At 43.9% G+C, this 22,010-nt stretch overlaps 1 protein-coding gene across 1 annotated transcript in view; it reads left to right on the forward strand.

Annotated features, from left to right (window-relative positions):
* The window catches only part of LOC133654381 (acylamino-acid-releasing enzyme-like), a 41,891-nt gene that overhangs the window by 15,704 nt on the left and 4,177 nt on the right, over positions 1-22,010 (forward strand). The window contains exons 18-19 of the mRNA XM_062054699.1: positions 9,473-9,561; positions 20,156-20,346. Coding sequence (XP_061910683.1) covers positions 9,473-9,561; positions 20,156-20,346 — 280 coding nt within the window. The remainder of the gene's footprint in view (positions 1-9,472; positions 9,562-20,155; positions 20,347-22,010) is intronic.

The following is a 22,010-nucleotide window of genomic DNA, read 5'->3' on the forward strand; positions in this document are numbered from 1 at the left end:
GTTTTTATTTGTGACTTGTTATAACAAATACCACAATATGTATTGTCCAGTGCAACCTCGATTTACGAACTTAATTGGTGTTAGAGCATGGTTCGCCGACTGAAACATTGGTATAGTGAAACAGATTTCCCCATAAAAAACAATATAAACATGAATAATAGGTTTTAACCTAGACAAAAGTCCCTATTTTATGTAAAAAAATGCCCACTTTAAAGACACTGTACTGTGTATGTACTCACAATTGTGGACTTGTTTCTTCCATATTCGTTAGTCAATACAAATATGTAAAGAGGATGTGACTCTTTAGAATGGAAGCGATGTCATCAAAACGGCAGCCCCATAGAGCTTTCAGCTGCACACAAAATGAATACATTAATGAAGCAATTGTACACCGAAACATGGGTCGCACACCAAGGCACACAGTATTTGGCTTGATCTAAACGTTCATAGAATGCTTTGTCCACCTTGCTGCCCCTACCTGGTGGAGTTGTTGGGGCGTTTTCCACCAAATCCGAAAGTTAAGCTAAGCGTGTGTCCACACTACCTTCGTCCCGTTCCTGGCATCTCTTCTCATCATCGAAACCAATTAAAATACTATGTGCCTGTTTTACGCAAGGTTTGCCTTTATTAAAATATGCAAACTTGATATCACATGCAAAGCTGATCTACTAAACTTGTGCGCAGAGAATTGCGTCTCAAAACAAGGAGCACAATCCAGTGTGTCTGTCTTCATGCATATGAAGAATATATGCTGATCATCAAAAGGCCACAATACTGGGAGGAAATGCACATATAATTATTCTAGTGGGGGCCCTTAGGGAGATTTTAGGGTGTGTTCATTCAGTTTTGTCTAAAAGCGCCAAATTTGGCACAGGTGTAGCTCAGGGCATACTTAAATGATATTGCTAGGGCCCCCGTGCCGGTGCCTTTGGGGCCGCCACAGCGGCTGATCCAATATGGCCACCACCTGAACACGCTTTTGCCTCTACATTTGAACCAGATGAGCTACAATTTCAAACATGGTGTCTATTTCATGTTTTTTGACAATTAGAAATATGATGGAGAAATCATCTTTATGATTGGGTGTGTCTGGACACCTAATTAGCATATTTCCAAGATGGCGGCTATGTAAAAATTAGGTGTACCTTAACTTTTGATACTTTTGGCAAACTATTTTAGGTTTTTTGTGCATCAGAAACATACTGGAATGATCAGATTGATTGATTGATTGATTGATTGAGACTATTATTAGTAGATTGCACAGTGAAGTACATATTCCGTACAATTGACCACTAAATGGTAACACCCGAATACATTTTTCAACTTGTTTAAGTCGGGGTCCACTTAAATTGATTCATGATACAGATATATACTATCATCATAATACAGTCATCACACAAAATAATCATCAGAGTATATACATTGAATTATTTACATTATTTACAATCCGGGGTGTGGGATGTGGAGGGGTTGGGTTAGGTTTGGTTGTTATCATCACTTCAGTCATCAACAATTGTATCATCAGAGAAATGGACATTAAAGCAGTGTAGGACTGACTTGGTTGGATATGTACAGCAAGTAGTGGACATAGAGAGAGAGAGATCGGAAAGCATAAGAAAAAGTATTTACATTTGATTATTTACATTTGATTATTAACAATCCGGGGAGGGTGTTAGTTTAGGGTTGAAGTTGCCTGGAGGTGTACTTTTAGTGCGGTTTTGGAGGAGGATAGAGAGGCCCTTTCTTTTACACCTGTTAGGACCGCATTCCATATTGATGTGGCATAGAAGGAGAATGAGTTAAGACCTTTGTTAGATCGGAATCTGGGTTTAACGTGGTTAGTGGAGCTCTCCCTGGTGTTGTGGTTATGGCGGTCATTTACGTTAAGGAAGTAGTTTGACATGTACTTCGGTATCAGGGAGGTGTAGCGGTGTAGATTTATGATCATTTATTTATTAGAGCACTTTTAAGGCCTACTGAAATGAAATGTTCTTATTTAAACGGGGATAACAGATCCATTTTATGTGTCATCTTTGATAATTTCATGATATTGCCATATTTTTGCTGAAAGGATTTAGTAGAGAACATCGACGATAAAGTTCGCAACTTTTGGTCGCTGATAAAAAAGCCTTGCCCCTACCGGAAGTAGCGTGACGTCGCAGGTTGAAAGGCTCCTCACATTTCCCCATTGTTTACACCAGCAGCGAGAGCGATTCGGACCGATAAAGCGACGATTACCCCATTAATTTGAGCGAGGATGAAAAATGTGTGGATGAGGGAAGTGAGAGTGAAGGACTAGAGTGCAGTGCAGGACGTATCTTTTTTCGCTCTGACCGTAACTTAGGTACAAGGGCTCATTGGATTCCACACTTTCTCCTTTTCTATTGTGGATCACAAATTTGTATTTTAGACCACCTCGGATACTATATTCTCTTGAAAATGAGAGTCGAGAACGCGAAATGGACATTCACAGTGAATTTTATCTCCACGACAATACATCGGCGAAGCACTTTAGCTACGGAGCTAACGTGATAGCATCGTACTTAACTGCAGATAGAAACAAAAGAAATAAGCCCCTCACTGGAAGGATAGACAGAAGATTAACAATACTACCAAACCCTGGACCTGTAACCACACGGTTAATGCTGTGCCGCCTGGCGAAGCCTAGCAATTCTGTTGCTAACGATGCCATTGAAGCTAACTTAGCTACGGGACCTCGACAGAGCTATGCTAAAAACATTAGCTCTCCACCTACGCCAGCTCTCATCTGCTCATCAACACCCGTGCTCACCTGCGTTCCAGCGATCGACGGCGCAACGAAGGACTTCAGCACGATCATCTGTGCGGTCGGCGGCCCGGAGATGGAGGAAGTCAACCCAGCCAGGTGAGGACAGCGGCGCGGCGGCGGACGGCGTTGTAGCTTTCGAGGACACCCTGGCCGCCATCAGAGTCGGCAAGAAACAAATATTTTCCCAAAGTTACGTATGTGACACGCACATAGCTCCACGCACGTACGGGCAAGCGATCAAATGATTGGAAGCCAAAGCTGTACTCACGGTAGCGCGTCTGCTATCCAACTCAGAGTCCTCCTGGTTGTGTTGGTGTAGCCAGCCGCTAATACACCGATCCCACCTACAGCTTTCTTCTTTGCAGTCTCCATTGTTAATTGAACAAATTGCAAAAGATTCACCAACACAGATGTCCAGAATACTGTGGAATTATGTGGTGAAAACAGACGACTTAAGCTGGCCACCGTGCTATTCCAAAATGTCTGCTTCAACCCGTGACGTCACGCGCAAACGTCATCATAACGAGACGTTTTCAGCCGGATAATTCCCGGGAAATTTAAAATTGCACTTTATAAGTTAACCCGGCCATATTGGCATGTGTTGCAATGTTAAGATTTCATCATTGATATATAAACTATCAGACTGCGTGGTCGGTAGTAGTGGGTTTCAGTAGGCCTTTAAATTCCATATTAACAACATAGCCATTATCTACCAAAATGTATTGCACATATATTTCAACACAGATAGAATGTAAAGCTACAGATATATTTCGTTGTAACATTAGTAAATATACGTTTCTGTTTCAACAGAAACAGAAACGTATCTTACAGAGAAGGCTCCGACACTGTTATCCACACAGTGTGATAATAGTTTGGTCCCTCGACAGCCTACTGTTGTGTCTCCTGACTTCTCCTGATGTGAAAATCATACAGAAGAGCTATGTACAGTCATTCTACTGCCTAATCTAACACTGTGACAATCATCAACTTTATTTTCATATAATGCATTTTTCAGTGTAGCTATTATCAAACAATATGGCCTCCACATCATCTGATAGTAATAGTAGCAGCAGCAGCATCAATTGGGACTTATGTTGTCTCTGCCAATTACAGTCTGATGACCCCTTACAAACACCCAAAAGCGAAAGACTTTTGTCGCTAGAAAAGGATCTCAAAGATTTCATTGAAATTGGGAATGCTATACCTTCATGTATAAATGTCACAATTGATCAATTGGCTCAGGTATTGCATCAACACTTGTATTAAATAAGGCCAAATACCACAGAGGCTGCAGAAGCTACTGTAGTAGTTCTCGTGTTAAAAGGGCTGGAAAGCATGAGCATCATGCTGTCCCCTCCTTATTAAGTCCTAAAAAGCTTCGATCAAGTCATCCCCAAACCAGTGGTATTCATTGTGTGATATGTGAAGGGAAGGATACGAAAGATCTGCACAAGGCATTAACAAATAATGTTGATTCCAAAATGAAAAGCTGGGCAGAATCTAGTAAAGATTTTCAACTTCTTGGGAGATTAGTTACTCAAGTGTCTGATGTGCACGCAGCAGATGTGTACTATCATACCAAATGTTATCTGAACTTGAGATATGCAGCACAAGTTGCACAACATAAAACATCTTCCAGCATATCAGAAGAAGAAGTGTCTACCAGTGAATCCAGGGAAACCTTTGACCCTCTGACTATAACGCAAATTGTTGACCTTGTTGAGGATTCAGATTGCTCCTTCACAATTTCAAATTTAAGGCAACTCTATAGAACCCTTATGAATGAACGTGGGCATGTCTGTTGTTATAATGAACCTCACACAACAAGATTCAAGACACATCTCCTCTCTTTTCTGCCTGACTGGAGTGAACACTAGCAAGGGAGGGAGGCGTGCATTGCAAGCAAGCAAAAAGTGGCAGAAGGTGTAGCTAGAGGCCATGATTCCAACCAGATTGATCAAGATGAGGCACTTTTGTTGACAACGGCTGCCTTGGTTTTACACAAGTATTGTTTACAGCTAGGACACAAATTTGATGGCACCTTACCTTTCAACTGTCTTACGGTATCTGTTCCTGAACCTTTAAAGGCCTACTGAAACCCACTACTACTGACCACGCAGTCTGATAGTTTATATATCAATGATGAAATCTTAACATTGCAACACATGCCAAGGTAGTAAAGTGCAATTTTAAATTTCCCGCGAAATATCCTGCTGAAAACGTCTCGGCATGATGACGTTTGCGCGTGACGTCACGGATTGTAGCGGACATTTTGGGACACCATTGTGGCCAGCTATTAAGTCGTCTGTTTTCATCGCAAAATTCCACAGTGTTCTGGACATCTGTGTTGGTGAATCTTTTGCAATTTGTTTAATGAACAATGGAGATAGCAAAGAAGAAAGCTGTAGGTGGGAAGCGGTGTATTAGCGGCCAGCTGCAGCAACACAAACACGTAGCCGGTTTTTCATTGTTTACATTCCCGAAGGATGACAGTCAAGCTTTACCATTAACCTGTGGAGAACTGGGACAACAGAGACTCTTACCAGGAGGACTTTGAGTTGGATACGGAGACGTGGTACCGTGAGTACGCAGCTGCGGCTTCCAAACATTTGATCGCTTGCTCGTACGTGCGTGCCGCTATGTGCATATCTTGTATGTAACTTTGGGGAAATATATGTGTTGTATGAACTTTGGGGAGGTGAACGGTACTTTGGGCTGTGGGATTGAGTGTGTTGTGCGGGTGTTTGATTTGTATTAGCGGGTTATATGGACGGGAGGGGGGAGGTGTTTGTTATGCGGGATTAATTTGTGGCATATTAAATATAAGCCTGGTTGTGTTGTGGCTAATAGAGTATATATATGTCTTGTGTTTATTTACTGTTTTAGTCATTCCCAGCTGAATATCAGGTCCCACCCGCCTCTCACAGCATCTTCCCTATCTGAATTGCTTCCACTGCGCTCTAATCCTTCACTCTCACTTTCCTCATCCACAAATCTTTCATCCTCGCTCAAAATAATGGGGTAATCGTCGCTTTCTCGGTCCGAATCGCTCTCACTGCTGGTGGCCATGATTGTAAACAATGTGCAGATGTGAGGCGCTCCACAACCTGTGACGTCACGCTACTTCCGGTACAGGCAGGGCTTTTTTATCAGCGACCAAAAGTTGCAAACTTTATTGTCGATGTTCTCTAAATCCTTTCAGCAAAAATATGGCAATATTGCGAAATGATCAAGTATGACACATAGAATGGACCTGCTATCCCCGTTTAAATAAGAAAATCTCATTTCAGTAGGCCTTTAAGAGTATTCAATGACATTGTCCTTCAAGGACCAGGACCTATGAGGGTCCAGCACACTAACCTGGATGCGCACACTTGGTGCAGCTTTTGTCAAGTAATTGGGGAACCAAAACAACAACAACCCGACCCCCCCAAAAAATAAAAAAATAAAAATAGGGAGAGAAGAATACAGCCTCCCCGTGGCCTCCCCCGCAAGTAGCCAGAGTAGTTGCCCTTTAAGCGAAACAATGTCTTCAAAATGTCACAACAACAGCCCCCCCCCCACACACACACACACACACACATTTCATATAAACATTAGAAAGGAATCATGCATGTTGCACCAGGTTTTACTCATAACAATGCCCAAGTTATGTCCAATGTCTTCAGAATAGCAAAACGCCACTTGTAAATTGGCAAATTAGGGGTCTAGACACGCCCAAAAATAAAAATGAGCATTCCAACACATTTCTAATTGTCAAAACACATGAAATGGACACCAAATTTACATTTGTAGCTCATCTGTTTCAAATGTTAGAGACAAAAGCTATTACAAGTGTTTTATTATATCTGATTGGCCGCTGTGGCGACCCCAAAGGTCACCGGCGCAGGCGCCCTACCTAAATCATTTAAGTATGCCCTAAGCTACACCTGTGCCAAATTTGGCGCTTTTAGACAAGAGTGAACGAAAATATCCCTAAGGGCCTCCACTATTCAGCACCCACACACCCCAGTTTACACCTCACTCCTACCCACTTTTTCAAAGTGGGCTGGCTCAGGGTGGAGGACAGAGTAAAACAACTTGCACTGAGCCTAGTCTATAAAATCCGCTACACCTCCCTGATACCGAGGTACATGTGAAACTACTTCCTTAACATAAATGACCGCCACAACCACAACACCAGGGGGAGCTCCACTAACCACGTTAAACCCAGATTCCGAACTAACAAAGGTCTTAACTCATTCTCTTTCTATGCCACATCAATGTGGAATGCGCTCCCAACAGGTGTAAAAGAAAGGGCATCTCCATCCTCCTTCAAAACCGCACTAAAAGTACACCTCAAGGCAACTTCAACCCTAAACTAACACCCTCCCCACATTGTTAATAATCAAATGTAAATAATCAAACGTAGATACTTTTTCTCATGCTTTCTGATCCCTCTCTTTCTCTCTCTCTATGTCAGGGGTCTCAGACATGCGGCCCGCGGGCCAATTGCGGCCCGCAAGATGTTATTTTCGGCCCACACCTTAATATGAAAATGTAATGTTAGTGCAGCCCGCGAGTTTTATATGAATGGCGCTTGACAGCGTCATACTTGCCAACCCTCCCGATTTTTCCGGGAGACTCCCGAATTTCAGGGCAACCGTTCTATCGAATGTCTGCCGATTTTCACCCAAACAACAATTTTAAGGGCGTGCTGTGATGGCATTGCCTTTAGCGCCCTCTACAACCTGTACAAACAGCGTGCCAGCCCAGTCAAATGTTGTATTTGGCTTCTGTACACACACGTAAGTGACTGCAAGACATACTTGGTCAACAGTCATACAGGTCACACTGAGGGTGGCCGTATAAACAACTTTAACCCTGTTACAAATATGCGCCACACTGTAAACCCACACCAAACAAGAATGACAAACACTTTTCGGGAGAACATCCGCACCGTAACACAACATAAATACAACAGAACAAATACCCAGAATCTCATAAAGCCCTAACTCTTCCGGGCTACATTATACACCCCCGCTACCACCAAACCCCGCCCCCCATAGGGTTGGCAAGTATGTTGCTAGGGCCATTCAAAGAAGGTGAATTCATTAAAAAGTGCATGTTAGATTTTTTAAAGAAATCTTTTCTTGCGGCCCAGTCTCACCCAGTTTCTGCATCCAGTGGCCCCCAGGTAAATTGAGTTTGAGACCCCTGCTCTATGTCCACTACTTGCTGTACATATCCTACCAAGTCAGACCTACACTGTTTCAATGTACATTTCTCTAATGATACAATTGTTGATGACTGAAGTGATGATAACAACCAAACCTAACCCAACCCCTCCACATCCCACACCCCGGATTGTAAATAATGTAAATAATTCAATGTATATACTCTGATGATTATCTTGTGTGATGACTGTATTATGATGACAGTATATATCTGATAGTATATATCTGTATCATGAATCAATATAAATGGACCCCGACTTAAGCAAGTTGAAAAACTTATTCGGGTGTTACCATTTAGTGGTCAATTGTACGGAATATGTACTTCACTGTGCAATCTACTAATAAAAGTCTCAATCAATCAATCAAATGAATAATGCTGATCACTTTTCTGCAGGCGCTATTGTTTGTTTTTGTTTAGTATGTCTGAAAAGTACGTTCAAACTGGCAATTGGGCACACGACTGTGAGAAAAGAGGTGATCACACAGAGAATCCTCTGTCCTATACTTTTGCTTATCAAAGTATTTGAACTGTCAGAAATAAAAAAGTCAGTAGTAAATTCAGTAATATCATTTTATAACTTTATAGCTGATGGATGAATTAAGGAGACTATTGAAACAAATCAAATTATTGCGTTTTGGTGTCTCATGTTGTTTTTTAATGCCGTTAATTTTTTTATAAATGAACTTTATTACAATGATATATCTCCTATATGGAAAAACGTCTTTCAATGTGTATTTTCTTGCATTTGGATAATTTCAGATGCTGTTGTGATGGTTCACAATCTCCCTGAGCGTACCGCCAGCGCGCTAAAAATAGTTTTTGATGTCTAAAGATTGCTATTCTGTATTGCAGAAAAGGTGGTAAAGAATATAGATGTTGCTGTTATTAACTGCATCACACACAGGCTGGGGAGCCCAATAACATAATTGTGGAGGGCACATAATGGCAGTAGTACACGCAAAAAACACATTTCAATAAGGCGGTCTGCACCACATTTCAATTGTACATGCAGTCACACGCAACATGCCCACTAATAGTACACGCAATTTCCTATTTTCCACACGTTGTTTAGCGAGTGGTAATTGGATGTTAGTAGATCAGGGCCTATGGGTGTGTATTTGCAAAGATAAAAACACAGGGTGTACTCACTGTGTTTTGTCCTTGAACAGAATGAAGTAAACAGGCAGTGAGACTCCCTGTGCATTCTGCTCTGCTTTAAGGTGGAACATATTCTCCTAATATTGGCGTTGAAGCCTATAGACCAGGGGTCCTTAATTGCATTTGTCCAAGAGACAGAATTTTTCTCAGTTGACACTAACACTATCGTCATGTCTTTCATAATGATTGTGAACGATAGGCAACATTTAAGAAGTGCAGTTCCCCTTTAAGTTAATCAAATATGCAGTCTGTAATATAACATTTGATTAATAATCTTTTAAAATTGTTGTTGTTTGTTTGCTTTTTCAGTGAACTATAGAGGCTCTCTTGGATTTGGCCAGGATAGTATCCTTTCACTGCAAGGCAATTACGGAACCCAGGAGATCCTGGACATTCAAGTAAAAGCAAAACTTATACTGTATAATTATATTATGCTAGCATATGTGATAGTGTCTTATGGTTCAAGTTTTTATTTACCATGTTGTAGACATTTTAACAATCATTTTTATGACAGTATATCATCTCAAGGTACAATACTATAGAAAGGAAACTTGGATATACTATTCTTGAGAGTAGTCAGTGTACAGCTTGTATAGATCTACAGTCATCTGAAAATATGTCAACACAGCCATTACTGTCTTAATAGCTACAACACAAGTGAGTACATCTCACAGTAGCCACGTGTACATGGACAAAATGTATTTAATCCGATCATATTTCGAATTACAATGTTACTGTAATTGGAATATTTTATTTTGACATGCGCATCACATACCGTAAACCAGGCATGGGCAAATTGCCGCTTTTCAACCCGGCCCGCCAGACGTCTCCAAATATTTTTTTTAAACCTATACCATCGAAACTGGAGCCTCCCATACGATTTTTAATGTATTTTTCAAATTACCGTAAATCTTGAACTATAGAGAGTATTGTAATGGTTGGAATCTGCGCTTTTGAGTTAGATATGGTTTATTAAGTTAATCTACGTCACATCAGCTCCAAGCAGACGAGGCAAAAAGCAGAGTGGGCGGGGTTTGTTGCCTGAGACTCGACTGTCAGGGAAGCAGATTTCTACAACAAAGTTCTGTTCTGCAGAAAATTATATTTTATGGATTATTATTGTATGAATCTGTGGGGTATTTTTGTCCATGTTTTGCAGTGTTTGTTGCATATCTGTTGCATTTTGCTTTATTGTAAAAGATCGATATCGAGACGGTCATCTGGGAAGTAAAGAGGAGAGCGGTTCATATGTTCTTGATATTTAGTGTTTTATCTTTCCTAATTAATGTTACAAATCCCACAATATGTGCATTCTTTCATTCAGCAAAAAGGCTGTAAAATTCCGTTACGTTCATTGAGGTGGTTTGTCATAATATTTTTAGCATTCTATCATATTGTGAGTGTTTGTATTGTGTAATTAGCTTTTACCCTTTTCTAAGGCATTTTAGGAATTTTTTTCACTAATGCTGAACAAGCTACACATGTTTACAGTGTTCCTTAGAAAACGGAACCAAGACCACATGCAGCAGAATGCGTGACACTTTTTACAGCTAAAATATTGTGTCAAAAACTCCGGCTTCCTCCCACCTCCAAAGACATGCACCTGGGGGTAGGTTGATTGGCAACACTAAATTGGCCCTAGTGTGTGAATGTGAGTGTGAATGTTGTCTGTCTATCTGTGTTGGCCCTGTGATGAGGTGGCGATTTGTCCAGGGTGTACCCCGCCTTCCGCCCGAATGCAGCTGAGATAGGCTCCAGCACCCCCCTCTACAACTCTTATTATGTTTTGATAGAGTGATTGGAGCACATACTTGTTTGTCACAAAAAACATTCATGAAGTTTGGTTCTTTTTTGAATTTATTATGGGTCTACTGAAAATGTGACCAAATCTGCTGGGTCAAAAGTATACATACAGCAATGTTAATATTAGGTTACATGTCCCTTGGAAAGTTTCACTGCAATAAGGCACTTTTGGTAGCCATCCACAAGCTTCTGGCAAGCTTCTGGTGGAATTTTTGACCACTCCTATTGACAAAATTGGTGCAGTTCAGCTAAATTTGTTGGTTTTCTGACATGGACTTGTTTCTTCAGCCTTGTCCACATGTTCTCATTGAGGCTTAAGTCAGGACTTTAGGAAGGCCATTCTAAAACCTTAATTGTAGCCTGATTCAGCCATTACTTTACCACTTTTGACGTGTGTTTGGGGTCATTGTCCTGTTGGAACACCCAACTGCGCTCAAGACCCAACCTACGGACTGATGATTTTAGGTTATCCTGAAGAATTTGGAGGTAATCCTCCTTTTTTATTGTCCCATTTTTGGCAGCAAAAAAGGCCCAGAGCATAACACTACCACCACCATGATTGATGGTAGGATTGGTGTTTCTGGGAATAAAGGCCTCACCTTTTCTCCTCCAAACATATTGCTTGGTATTGGGGTCAAACAGCTCAATTTTTGTTTCATGCATTTCCCTTTTAAGTCATTTTCAACGGATAGTAAATCGATACTGCTCTACACTTTGTACAGTGTATACTGATTTGTCAAAATCAAGAGATAAAGGGTTCTGATGACAGTTGGGACTATGTTTATTATTTTCCTGTGTTGAGAATCACTGCCTGTGCTAGAGCTCTTGTTTTTTCAGTATTTCCTTTTCGGTTTGTGTCTTTAATAACTTTTACTTTCTGTTCCTTTTCCGTTCCACCACACCTGTTACCCATTCTTAATTAGTTCTGTGGTATTTTGTTCCACATGGTTTCCATTTTCACTGCTGGTTCATTATTTACTGTATGCCAAAGTGTGCTTTTGCTTTCTGAGTTCATGCTACACCTGTGTTAGTGTTACCTTTCTTATGCCCGGTTCCTAAATAAACCCTTCTCTGTGTCTTGGGATCACGACAACAGCCGACATGTGGCATATTCATACGTTATAGTTCTTATGACAATTAAAACAAAAAAGATTCGATTCCATATGAATTATTTATATTTTTAACATGTTAACCTAAATGCTTCAGTACTATTTCATTGACATTTACTTGAATGAATAGTAATTGTTAAGTAACAAATACTAAAGCTTACAGAAAATGAACAGTAACAAGACTGGAACAGTGCAAATCAACCAACTTTGTTTTAAAACCAACATCAAGTCAACTTAATTAGTTCACCATAATAATGTAGCGTTGAACGGGTTTGACAAATGTCTTTGCTTGAAGATGTCAAGAAATGCTGACCCAATGAACGATCGGTTCAACTTTTAATGATCAAGCCAATTTTAAACACACGCACACAAGTGAAAGCACAGCATACTTAGTCAACAGCCACACATGTCACCGTCAGGGTGGCCGTATAAAAACAACATTAACACAGTCACAAACACACTGTGAACACACACCAAACAAGTAGACAAACACATTTCGGGAGAACATCCACACCGCAACACAACATAAACACAACAGAACAGATACCCAGAATCTTTTGCAACACTAACTCTTCCGGGACGCTACACAGCCTCCACCTAGCTGGGTTCGTTGTCCCCAACAGCCCATGCGTTCATCACAAAGTCCCGCAAGTGCTGAGGCAACCGGCGTCGTCGACGCCCCTCTGATGGCGGCTGGCTGCTACCACTGTCTGCAGGTAGGTCGGAAGGGGGTATTACCTCAGCATCCTCGTTGCTCCCTGGGGGTATCTCCCTCTCTGGCAGGGTGCTTGACTCCAAGTGCCCCCGGCTCTGGTCCAATGGCTGGTATGGGGCCAAGCGGTCTCGGTGCAGCACCACCAGCCGGTTCCGAGGTGCCAGTCGTATCCGATAGACCACGTCGGACAACTTCTGGAGGACCTTGCCGGGTCCCACCCAGTGGCTAGTGAGCTTTTGGGGAGAGTCCTTTCTTTCTCACCGGGTTGTAGACCCAGACATGCGCGCCTGGTTCAAAGTCTTGGCCTCGACTGCGGAGGTCATATGCCCGTTTCTGTTGGGCCCCAGCCTCCGTCAGGCTGGTGCGGGCAAAATCGTGGGCCTCCCGCAGCCGCTCCACAAGGTTGTAGTAGTAGTCCAGGCCCGGCGCTCCTCTCACTTCTGGTTCTGGGGCTGGGCCAAAAACCAAATCAACAGGCGTGCGTAGTTCGTGACCAAACATCAATGATGCAGGGGTGCAGCGTGTTGACTCCTGCACCGCTGTCCTGTAGGCCCAAAGAATGAGTGGGAGGTGTAAATCCCAGTCTCTCTGCCGCTTGTCGGTGAGAATGGCAAGTTGTGTGGCCAAGGTTCTATTAAAACGCTCCACCAACCCGTCGCTCTGAGGATGCAGCGGCGTGGTGCGAGTCTTTTTCACACCCAGGCGACGGCACACCTCCTGGAATACCTGGGACTCGAAGTTCCGTCCCTGGTCGCTGTGCAACTCCTCTGGAGCTCCAAATCGGCAGAACATCTCCGAAACCAATCTCTCTGCCGTTGTTGCAGCGCTCTGGTCGGGTACCGCATACGCTTCAGGCCACTTCGTGAAGTAATCCATGGCCACCAAGATGTAACGGTTTCCGCTATCAGTGACCGGAAATGAGCCTAGAATGTCCACACCCACTCGTTCCATGGGGGCCCCCACCTGGAACTGCTGCAGGGGAGCATGGGAGCGGCGTGTGGGGCCTTTCTTTGCTGTGCATGCATCACAGCGGTGGACGTGCATCTCCACGTCACGGCGACAGCCCGGCCAGTAAAAACGCTGCCTCAGTCGGAGCAAGGTCTTGGTCACTCCAAAATGGCCAGTCCCTGGGAAGCCATGCATCACTTCGAGGACCTGAGGCCGCAGCACACGGGGCACCACGAGTTGGAGGGCAGCATGTTGTCCTGTCGGAGCTTCCCAGCGACGATACAGCAGGTCGCGAGACAACAGGAGGCTGTCCCACTGGGACAGCCTCCTGGCTACTTTGGTCTCAGTATCCAAGTGCACCACTGCGGTCCATTCCGGCCGCTGCTGTGCCCCCACCCAGCTGCGAGCTCTCTCAAGCACTGGGTCTTGTCTTTGATGGTCGATCAATTGTTGGGGGGTGAAGCTGTCCAGGTCGACTGTGATGTCATGTTGCCTGACTGCAGCTACTGATGGGTCTGGCATGCACCGCTCTGCCGCCCGCTGGCAGAAACGACACGCCTCCTCACAGGGCCGTCTGGACAGTGCATCAGCGTTGCCGTGCAGGCGGCCTGGTCGATGAGAAATCGTGAAGTCATATTCCTGCAAGATCTCGACCCACCTGGCCAGCTGCCCCTCGGGTTCCTTGAAGTTCAGCAACCAGGTGAGGGAGGCGTGATCTGTCTGCAACACAAACCGTTGACCATAAAGGTAGGGTCGGAAATGACTAAGGCCCAGGACAATGGCCAACAATTCCCGACGGGTGACGCAGTAGTTCCGCTCTGGCTTGCTCAACCCCCGACTGTAAAAGGCCACGACCTGCTCGCCGTGATTCCCTTCCTGTGACAGCACAACCCCCACACCGACATCACTGGCATCTGTATCGACCATGAAAGGTCGGCTGGGGTCTGGGTAGGCCAACACTGGGGCTCGGACCAAGGCCTCTCGCAGCTGTGCAAAAGCCTCATTGCAGCTGTCAGTCCATTCAAATAACTGTTCCTTGTGTGTGAGCCGGTTGCAAGGGGCCTAGCAATCGTTGCAAAGTCCTTGATAAATCTCCGGTAATAGGATGCCAGTCCCAGGAAACTCCGCAACTCTTTAACATCTCTTGGCGCTGGCCAGTCATGGATAGTGGCAACTTTGGCTGGATCAGTAGCAACACCTTGCCCACTGATGACATGCCCCAGGAAGGAAACTTCACGCCGAAGCAAATGGCACTTTTTGGGGTTCAATCGCAGCCCAGCCTGACGAATGGCCTGGAACACATGCTGGAGGTTCTGTAAAGGCCCTTTAAATCCTGCATCATGCACCAGGAGGTCATCCAGGTACACCACACAGCGATCACGGGGGATGGATGCCAGCACTCTCTCCATCAACCGTTCAAACATGGCACGTGCGTTGCAAAGCCCGAACGGCATCACCTTGAACTGCCAGAGTCCTTGACCTACTGTGAACGCTGTCTTTGGTCGAGCTTCGGCGGCCAACTCCACCTGCCAATAGCCACTTCGGAGATCCAGGGAGCTGAACCAGGAGGAGCCAGTGATGTAGTCCAGCGCATCATCTATGCGCGGCAACGGGTAGGAGTCCTTGCGGGTTACATCGTTGAGCCATCTGTAGTCGACGCAGAACCGCCACGAGCCGTCCTTCTTCTTGACCAGAACTGCGGGTGCTGCCCATGGACTGCTGGAGGGCTCGAAGATGCCCGCCTGGCGCATCTCCTTGATTTTCTCCTGGGCAGCCACTCGTTTGGCAAGGGGCAGACGGCGTGGGTGTAGCCGGATTGGTCGTGCGTCTCCTGTGTCAATGTCGTGGAGTACGAGACTGGCGTGCATGCAGTCTTCATCTTTCGCTGCAAAAATGTCTTGGAAGGCATTCAGTAAGCTTTTCAGTCGCTCCTGCTGGGTGGTATCCAGGCCTTGACTGCTTCGCTCTAACAGTTCTGCAATAGCCTGCTGGGTCTCTATAGTAGGCAGTCTATTAGTAGAAGGGTTAGGTTGAGACTTCTCCTGGTCCACCATGAAGGCCGTAGCCGGGGACGGCTCTGTGGGGGCTGTCACTCTGCAGGCGCCTGGCTCATCAGTACCCTGGAGGGCAACTGTTTTCTCACCAAGATGAAGCGTGGCCCTAGGCACATCGACCACAGCTCCCCACATCTCCAACAGGTCAAGCCCAACAATGCAGGGGTCTTGAATGTCAGCCAGCCAGAATGGGTGTCGTCTCTCTTGGTCCGCCACCTTAATGCACACTGTCCCTTGGCCCAGCATGGCAGCCTTGCTACCGGTGACGGTTGTAATTCGGGCGTTGGTGATTGTCCAGCCTGATGGCAAGCTGCGCTGCAAGTGGGGAAGGACACCCGGCCGGATGATGGAGATAGTGGACCCCGTGTCAACCAGGGCTCTGCAGACTGTTCCATCAAACTCACATTCCAGGTATAGCCCCCGGGCCCTGCCCAGGCGGCCCAAGCACTGTGCGTCACATTCGGGTACAGTGGAAACCATCCCGGGTGTCAGTTCCCCGACACTGACACCCCTCTCTAGTTTGACGACACCTCAGCGGCAACGTCAATGGGGGCAGGGGCTGGACAGTGTCTTGCAATGTGGCCAGGGACACCGCAGCGGTAACAGTTCACTTCGGTCTGCCTTCTCTGAGAGAAGCGTGGCCGGGGCCTTGCAGTCACTTGGTCGGTTCCCTCTCGTTCGGTCTCGTCCCATCCAGCCTGGCGGACTCGCGGAACATCACGGCGGCCATCTGGAAACAGGACGTGCTCTACACGTTCGGCTTCAGTCAATGCGGCAGAGAGAGTGTTTAGCAAACAGTCTGAGATGTTCCCGAAGTAGTTCAGGCTGTAGACCACGGACAAAGGCTTGCACGGTGAGCTCTTCCTGTAATACTTCTGGAAACGCTGGGTGGCCCCTTCGCACCAGATGGCGAAGGTCCGCAGCATAAGCTCCGAGACTTTCTCCCAAAAGGCGTCGCCGCTTGTACAGCTGCTCTCGTGCTTCGTCTGCATGGATTGGTCGCCCGTAACGTCGTTGAAGAGCCTCGCGCATGGTCCCCCAATCAGCCAATTCCTCCTCTTGTAAATCGACCAAACACTGTAAGGCTGGGCATTCCAGGGACAGCGCCACATGCCCTGCGGTTGCCACATCAGACCAGCCATTCAAACGTGCTGCTAGCTGGACCTGGAGGAGGAAGGATTCAATAGAGCCTTCTCCACTATAGTGAGGAAGCTTTGGAGTGGCGATGCTTGGCCTGTAGTCATCTCGCAGGGAATTTGTGTCCACCATCACCGCAGGAGAGGCACTTCTTCGCCAGGCACTCCTTCCAACACGAGGCGCACTTCTTCCATCTGGTTGAGCTTCCAATCTTGTCCCATCATATTGAGCTTCCATTCTTCCTCCAAGTGGATGGGCCTCCCGTCCACTAGGGCGGCGCAGGTTCCTCTCATTTACTTGGTGGTGAGGTAGTTGAGCCTCCAATCCACCAGGGCGGCGCTTGTTCCTTTCCTCTTCCTGGTGACGAGGTAGTCGGTCTTCATCCGGAAGTGCATTCTCCCAGCACTTGATGAGATCCTCAAGCTTCTTTGAGCAAGCCATCCCACTTCTGACACCAATGTAGCGTTGAACGGGTTTGACAAATGTCTTTGCTTGAAGATGTCAAGAAATGCTGACCCAATGAACGATCGGTTCAACTTTTAATGATCAAGCCAATTTTAAACACGCACACAAGTGAAAGCACAGCATACTTAGTCAACAGCCACACATGTCACAGTCAGGGTGGCTGTATAAAAACAACATTAACACAGTCACAAACATGCACCACCCTGTGAACACACACCAAACAAGTAGACAAACACATTTCGGGAGAACATCCACACCGCAACACAACATAAACACAACAGAACAGATACCCAGAATCCTTTGCAACACTAACTCTTCCGGGACGCTACAATAACAATATTATTAATGCGTACTCTTATTACAATTACTTGCAGAAAATGGAGCATCATCACAGTGTTAATTAAGAATTGGCTTTATGGATTAATTTGCAAGCATCTATATATTTTATAAGCTTTGCTTCGCATCCTTTGTTGAAATGGATAGACTTAAATGCAGTGATGGGCAGTAGCTCGCTACATGTAACGAAGCTAACTACATTTCCCAGTAGCTAGGCAGTAGCTCCGCTATTTTTTAAACGAGTAGCGATTTCCGTAGCTTAGCTATTTTTAGACTTATGTAGTGGGTAGCTTAGCTACAAAGCTACAAGCTACAAAAGAAGAGAGATTGAGAAATGGACTACGGAAACTCAACGGGCAGGGAAAAAAAATATACGGGAAAAATCCATGATGATTGGTTGGTTTTCTATGATGAGTCGCGATTGGTTAAGATTAGGGCAAAACATTACGGACAGGCCAATCAGAGGCAAGATAGGGCGGGTCATCAGACCAGGAAGGGAAATCACAACAGACATCCAAAATGACGATGAGGGAGTCGGAGAAGAGAAGAGGGAATTGTCAAGAAGGCGTTTTAAAAGAAAAAAAAAACTAGTTGAAGAGGCAGCGGGATCTCTCAACGACATCCAGGAAACCCACAATGTGTCTACTTGGCCACATTTGGACAAATCTGTGCATTTAGATAAAACAATGCCCAAAACATTAATTTTAGTTGTTTACCTTGTAAGCCCAAATCAAAACTGCTCTCGACATGAACGACATGTAACACACAGTTAAGAACACACATTAAGGGGAGTTGTGTTCAGTTTTACTGCGCATCATAACTATTATCAACTGTTCCCCAACAACACACAAGTCATTGTTTTTATGTCAAGCTATAGAGAGACGCTGTTTTTATTTACTGACGGTAGAGAAAATGAATAGCATTACAGGGGTGAGCCAAAGAAAAGGCACACTAAAATAAATACATACAGTGGGATGTGGGGTCCCCCAGAGGGAGTTGTAAAGTGTCCCCTACAATGGAGTTTAAGGGAGCTGCTCTGTCCTGCCTATAAAGCCCTAAAACACATCTAAACATCTCCGTTAAGGTTGTATATACATTATGTAAGTATATATGTAATGTACTAATGAGCACATTAATAATAACATTTCATAATTACATATTTTGATTATTTTAAGCATACACGGTGCATTAGTTTCAAAAACGCATCACAACGTATGCTTTTTCCCCCCCAACAACATAACTGATTACTGCTCACTGCAGACTTCATGAGAGCCAACAAACATAATAAAACATCACTTACTATACAATGTCTGCTGTCAGTAGGATGCAGACTGATAGAATGTTGTTATATTCCTGGTTGGATAAAGAATGACTCATAATCCTCGTGAAGAAAAGGGAGGTGGAGCCAAGCGTCTTTTTGTGTCGTTCTCTGCATTACCGGTTCAAAATTGGCTGTCAAAATGTACCAACTTGTCGGAATACGTTCTCAACCTTCTTCTATCCAGGTGAGAGGCATGATTTATGGTCTACAATAAACTTCCAAGGAGCAGGAAAGCGAGGAAACAGCTGACCACTCGAAGATGTAAACATAGCAGCATAAACTGGTGATCACATTACCATTACCGCTATAGTTTGTCTGTGTTAGCCCTTTTAACAATAATTTGACCAATATTTGGTTAATATTCAAGTCACAAAATGTAAATGGAGTATTGTTGCCGCTTTTTGGATGGTTATTTATTGGGTTTTACAGTTTACAGCGGAGCCGTTGGCTCCGCTGTAAACTGACTCTAGTTTATTTACAAGTTAAAATACATTGAAAAAAACATCCGTTGTCATGTCTTTTATAATGACTGTGAACGATAGGCAAAATTCCAAAAAAGTGCAGTTCCCTTTTAATGTCTTTTTTTTAGACAAATATTTTGTTCCTTTGGGCAGGTTATTGTCATTTTGCCACTGTGGTTTCTGTTAAAACAGTCATTTATCCTGTGCATGAGAGTATATATTATGGTGTTTATTTATCATTATTGTCACTGCCTTTTATTGAATGTGTTTTCTGTGTTTTTTCTCTCATTTTGTACATGGTACGCAAATTAAAGATATGTTAAAAACCAGATAAAGGGCGTGTTTATTTTAATAAACAATCAAACTGAGCATTTTTTCTTTTGTTTAGTGGAAAATTGTATGTTAAGTTATATATTTATATAATGTAGCAAGCTACTTTTTCTTTGTAGCTTGTAGTATAGCTTGCTACAATTTTCCAGGATAGCTTCCCCTGTAGCCTAGCTACATTTAATCGAGAGTCACTTGTAGCTTAGTTTACTACATTTTCCAAGTAGCTTGCCTGTCACTGCTTAAATGTTTGTCCATTGTGCTATTTAGATTGTTTTTACATTGTGATGCACTTTTTCCTTGTTTCTATCACCAGTTTGCAGTTGAAAGTGTTCTCCAAGGTGGTGAGTTTGACAGGCAGAAGATGGCAATTATTGGGCGCTCCTATGGTGGTTTCTTGGCCTGTCAACTCATTGGCCAGCACCCAGATTTGTACAAGGCTTGTGTGGCTGTCAACCCTGTCATCAATTTGGCGTCTATGGTTGGCAGCACAGACATCCCAGACTGGTACAGTATTTTCTTGTCGCCCACAGTGTTTCACAACTATGTCTTACTGTTACTTGTGCTTTGTTGTGCACCACAGAAGTTGCACTATAATTGTAAGGCAATGAGTGGAATGAAAGGTACTGATGATGGTGATGAAGCCTACTGATGTATTAACACCAGCCGCTAGACTAGATCTGACCAATCTAAGTTTTAGACTAGATCTGACCAATCTAAGTCTAAGACTAGATCTGACCAATCTAAGTCTAAGACTAGATCTGACCAATCTAAGTCTATGAGCATGAACTGATGAAACCTACTCGGATGAGAGGCGAAACGTCTTTTAAGACAAACCAAACAGTCCAGTTGCGATCGATTGAATGCCCTCAGAATACAATGACCTAGATTCGGGGTCAGCAACCCGCGGCTCTCGAGCGGCATTCGGCTCTTTAGTCCCGCCCTAGTGGCTCCCTGGAGCATTTTTTAAAAAAGGATTGAAAATGGATAAAGATGGGGGAAAATTATTGTTTTTGTTTTAGTATGGTTTTCATTTGAGGACAAACATGACACAAACCTTCCCAATTGTTAGAAAGCCCACTGTTTAATATGTTTGTGTGTATGCGTCACTGATGAGAGTATTTGGTGAACATCGTTTTGTCCTACTCATTTCGGCGGTTCTTGAACTCACCATAGTGTGGACTGTGACGCAACAGTTTGTTTACATGTAAAATCTTCCACTCCTTCTTTGTCTCATTTTATCCACCAAAAGTTTCATGCTGTGCGTAAATGCACAAAGGTGCGCGTTGTTGATGTTATTGACTTGTTGGAGTGCTAATCAGGCTATTTAGGTTAGCTGTATGTACATATTGCATCATTATGCCTCATTTGTAGGTATATTTGAGCTCATTTAATAGCCTTTACTTTTATCCTCTTTGTATATAATTTCAACCTCAGATATGCAGATGACACTGTGCTTGTGGCAGACTCTGAAGAAAAACTACAGAACATCCTGAACACAGTAGTAGCCCACAGTGCAGCAAACGGACCGGCTTTAAACCTCAACAAAACCGAAAGCGTACAGTTTCCATGAAACTACATGCAGCTGCATGTAACCTCACATGCAACAACAAAAAAATTCAACAAGTGAATCAATTCAAATACTTGGGTGTCACAGTAACGTCTGATGGTAGGTGTGAAAAAGAGATAAACAAAAGGATTGCCATGTCAAAAGACAGCTCCAACAAAATGAGTCTTATATTTGAAAATAGAAACATCTCAATCGATACTAAACTCAGAGTCCTCTAAACGTATTTATAGTATGTGCTACTTTATGGCTGTGAATGCTGGACTTTAAACAATCAACAACTGAGAAAATTAGAGGCAACTGAAATGGGGTTCTTCAATAACATACTATGCATATCATGGACGGAAAAGAAAAGCAATGAAGAGGTATTGGCAAAGGCTAAAACAAGAAGATCTCTAATTGCAACGATTCGAAAGAGGCAGCTGAAATCCCTCGGACATACTGTATACTTAGAAAAGACAGCATAGAAAAACTGATGTTAACAGGAAAACTCGTAGGAAAAAAAGCTCCAGATCGACAACGAACAACATATATCAACAGCCAAAGAAATTGTATTGGAAATATCAATAATATACAACTCATACATAGAGCGGACTACAGAAAA

Source organism: Entelurus aequoreus, linkage group LG07 (assembly GCF_033978785.1).
Source record: "Entelurus aequoreus isolate RoL-2023_Sb linkage group LG07, RoL_Eaeq_v1.1, whole genome shotgun sequence".
NCBI lineage: Eukaryota > Metazoa > Chordata > Actinopteri > Syngnathiformes > Syngnathidae > Entelurus > Entelurus aequoreus.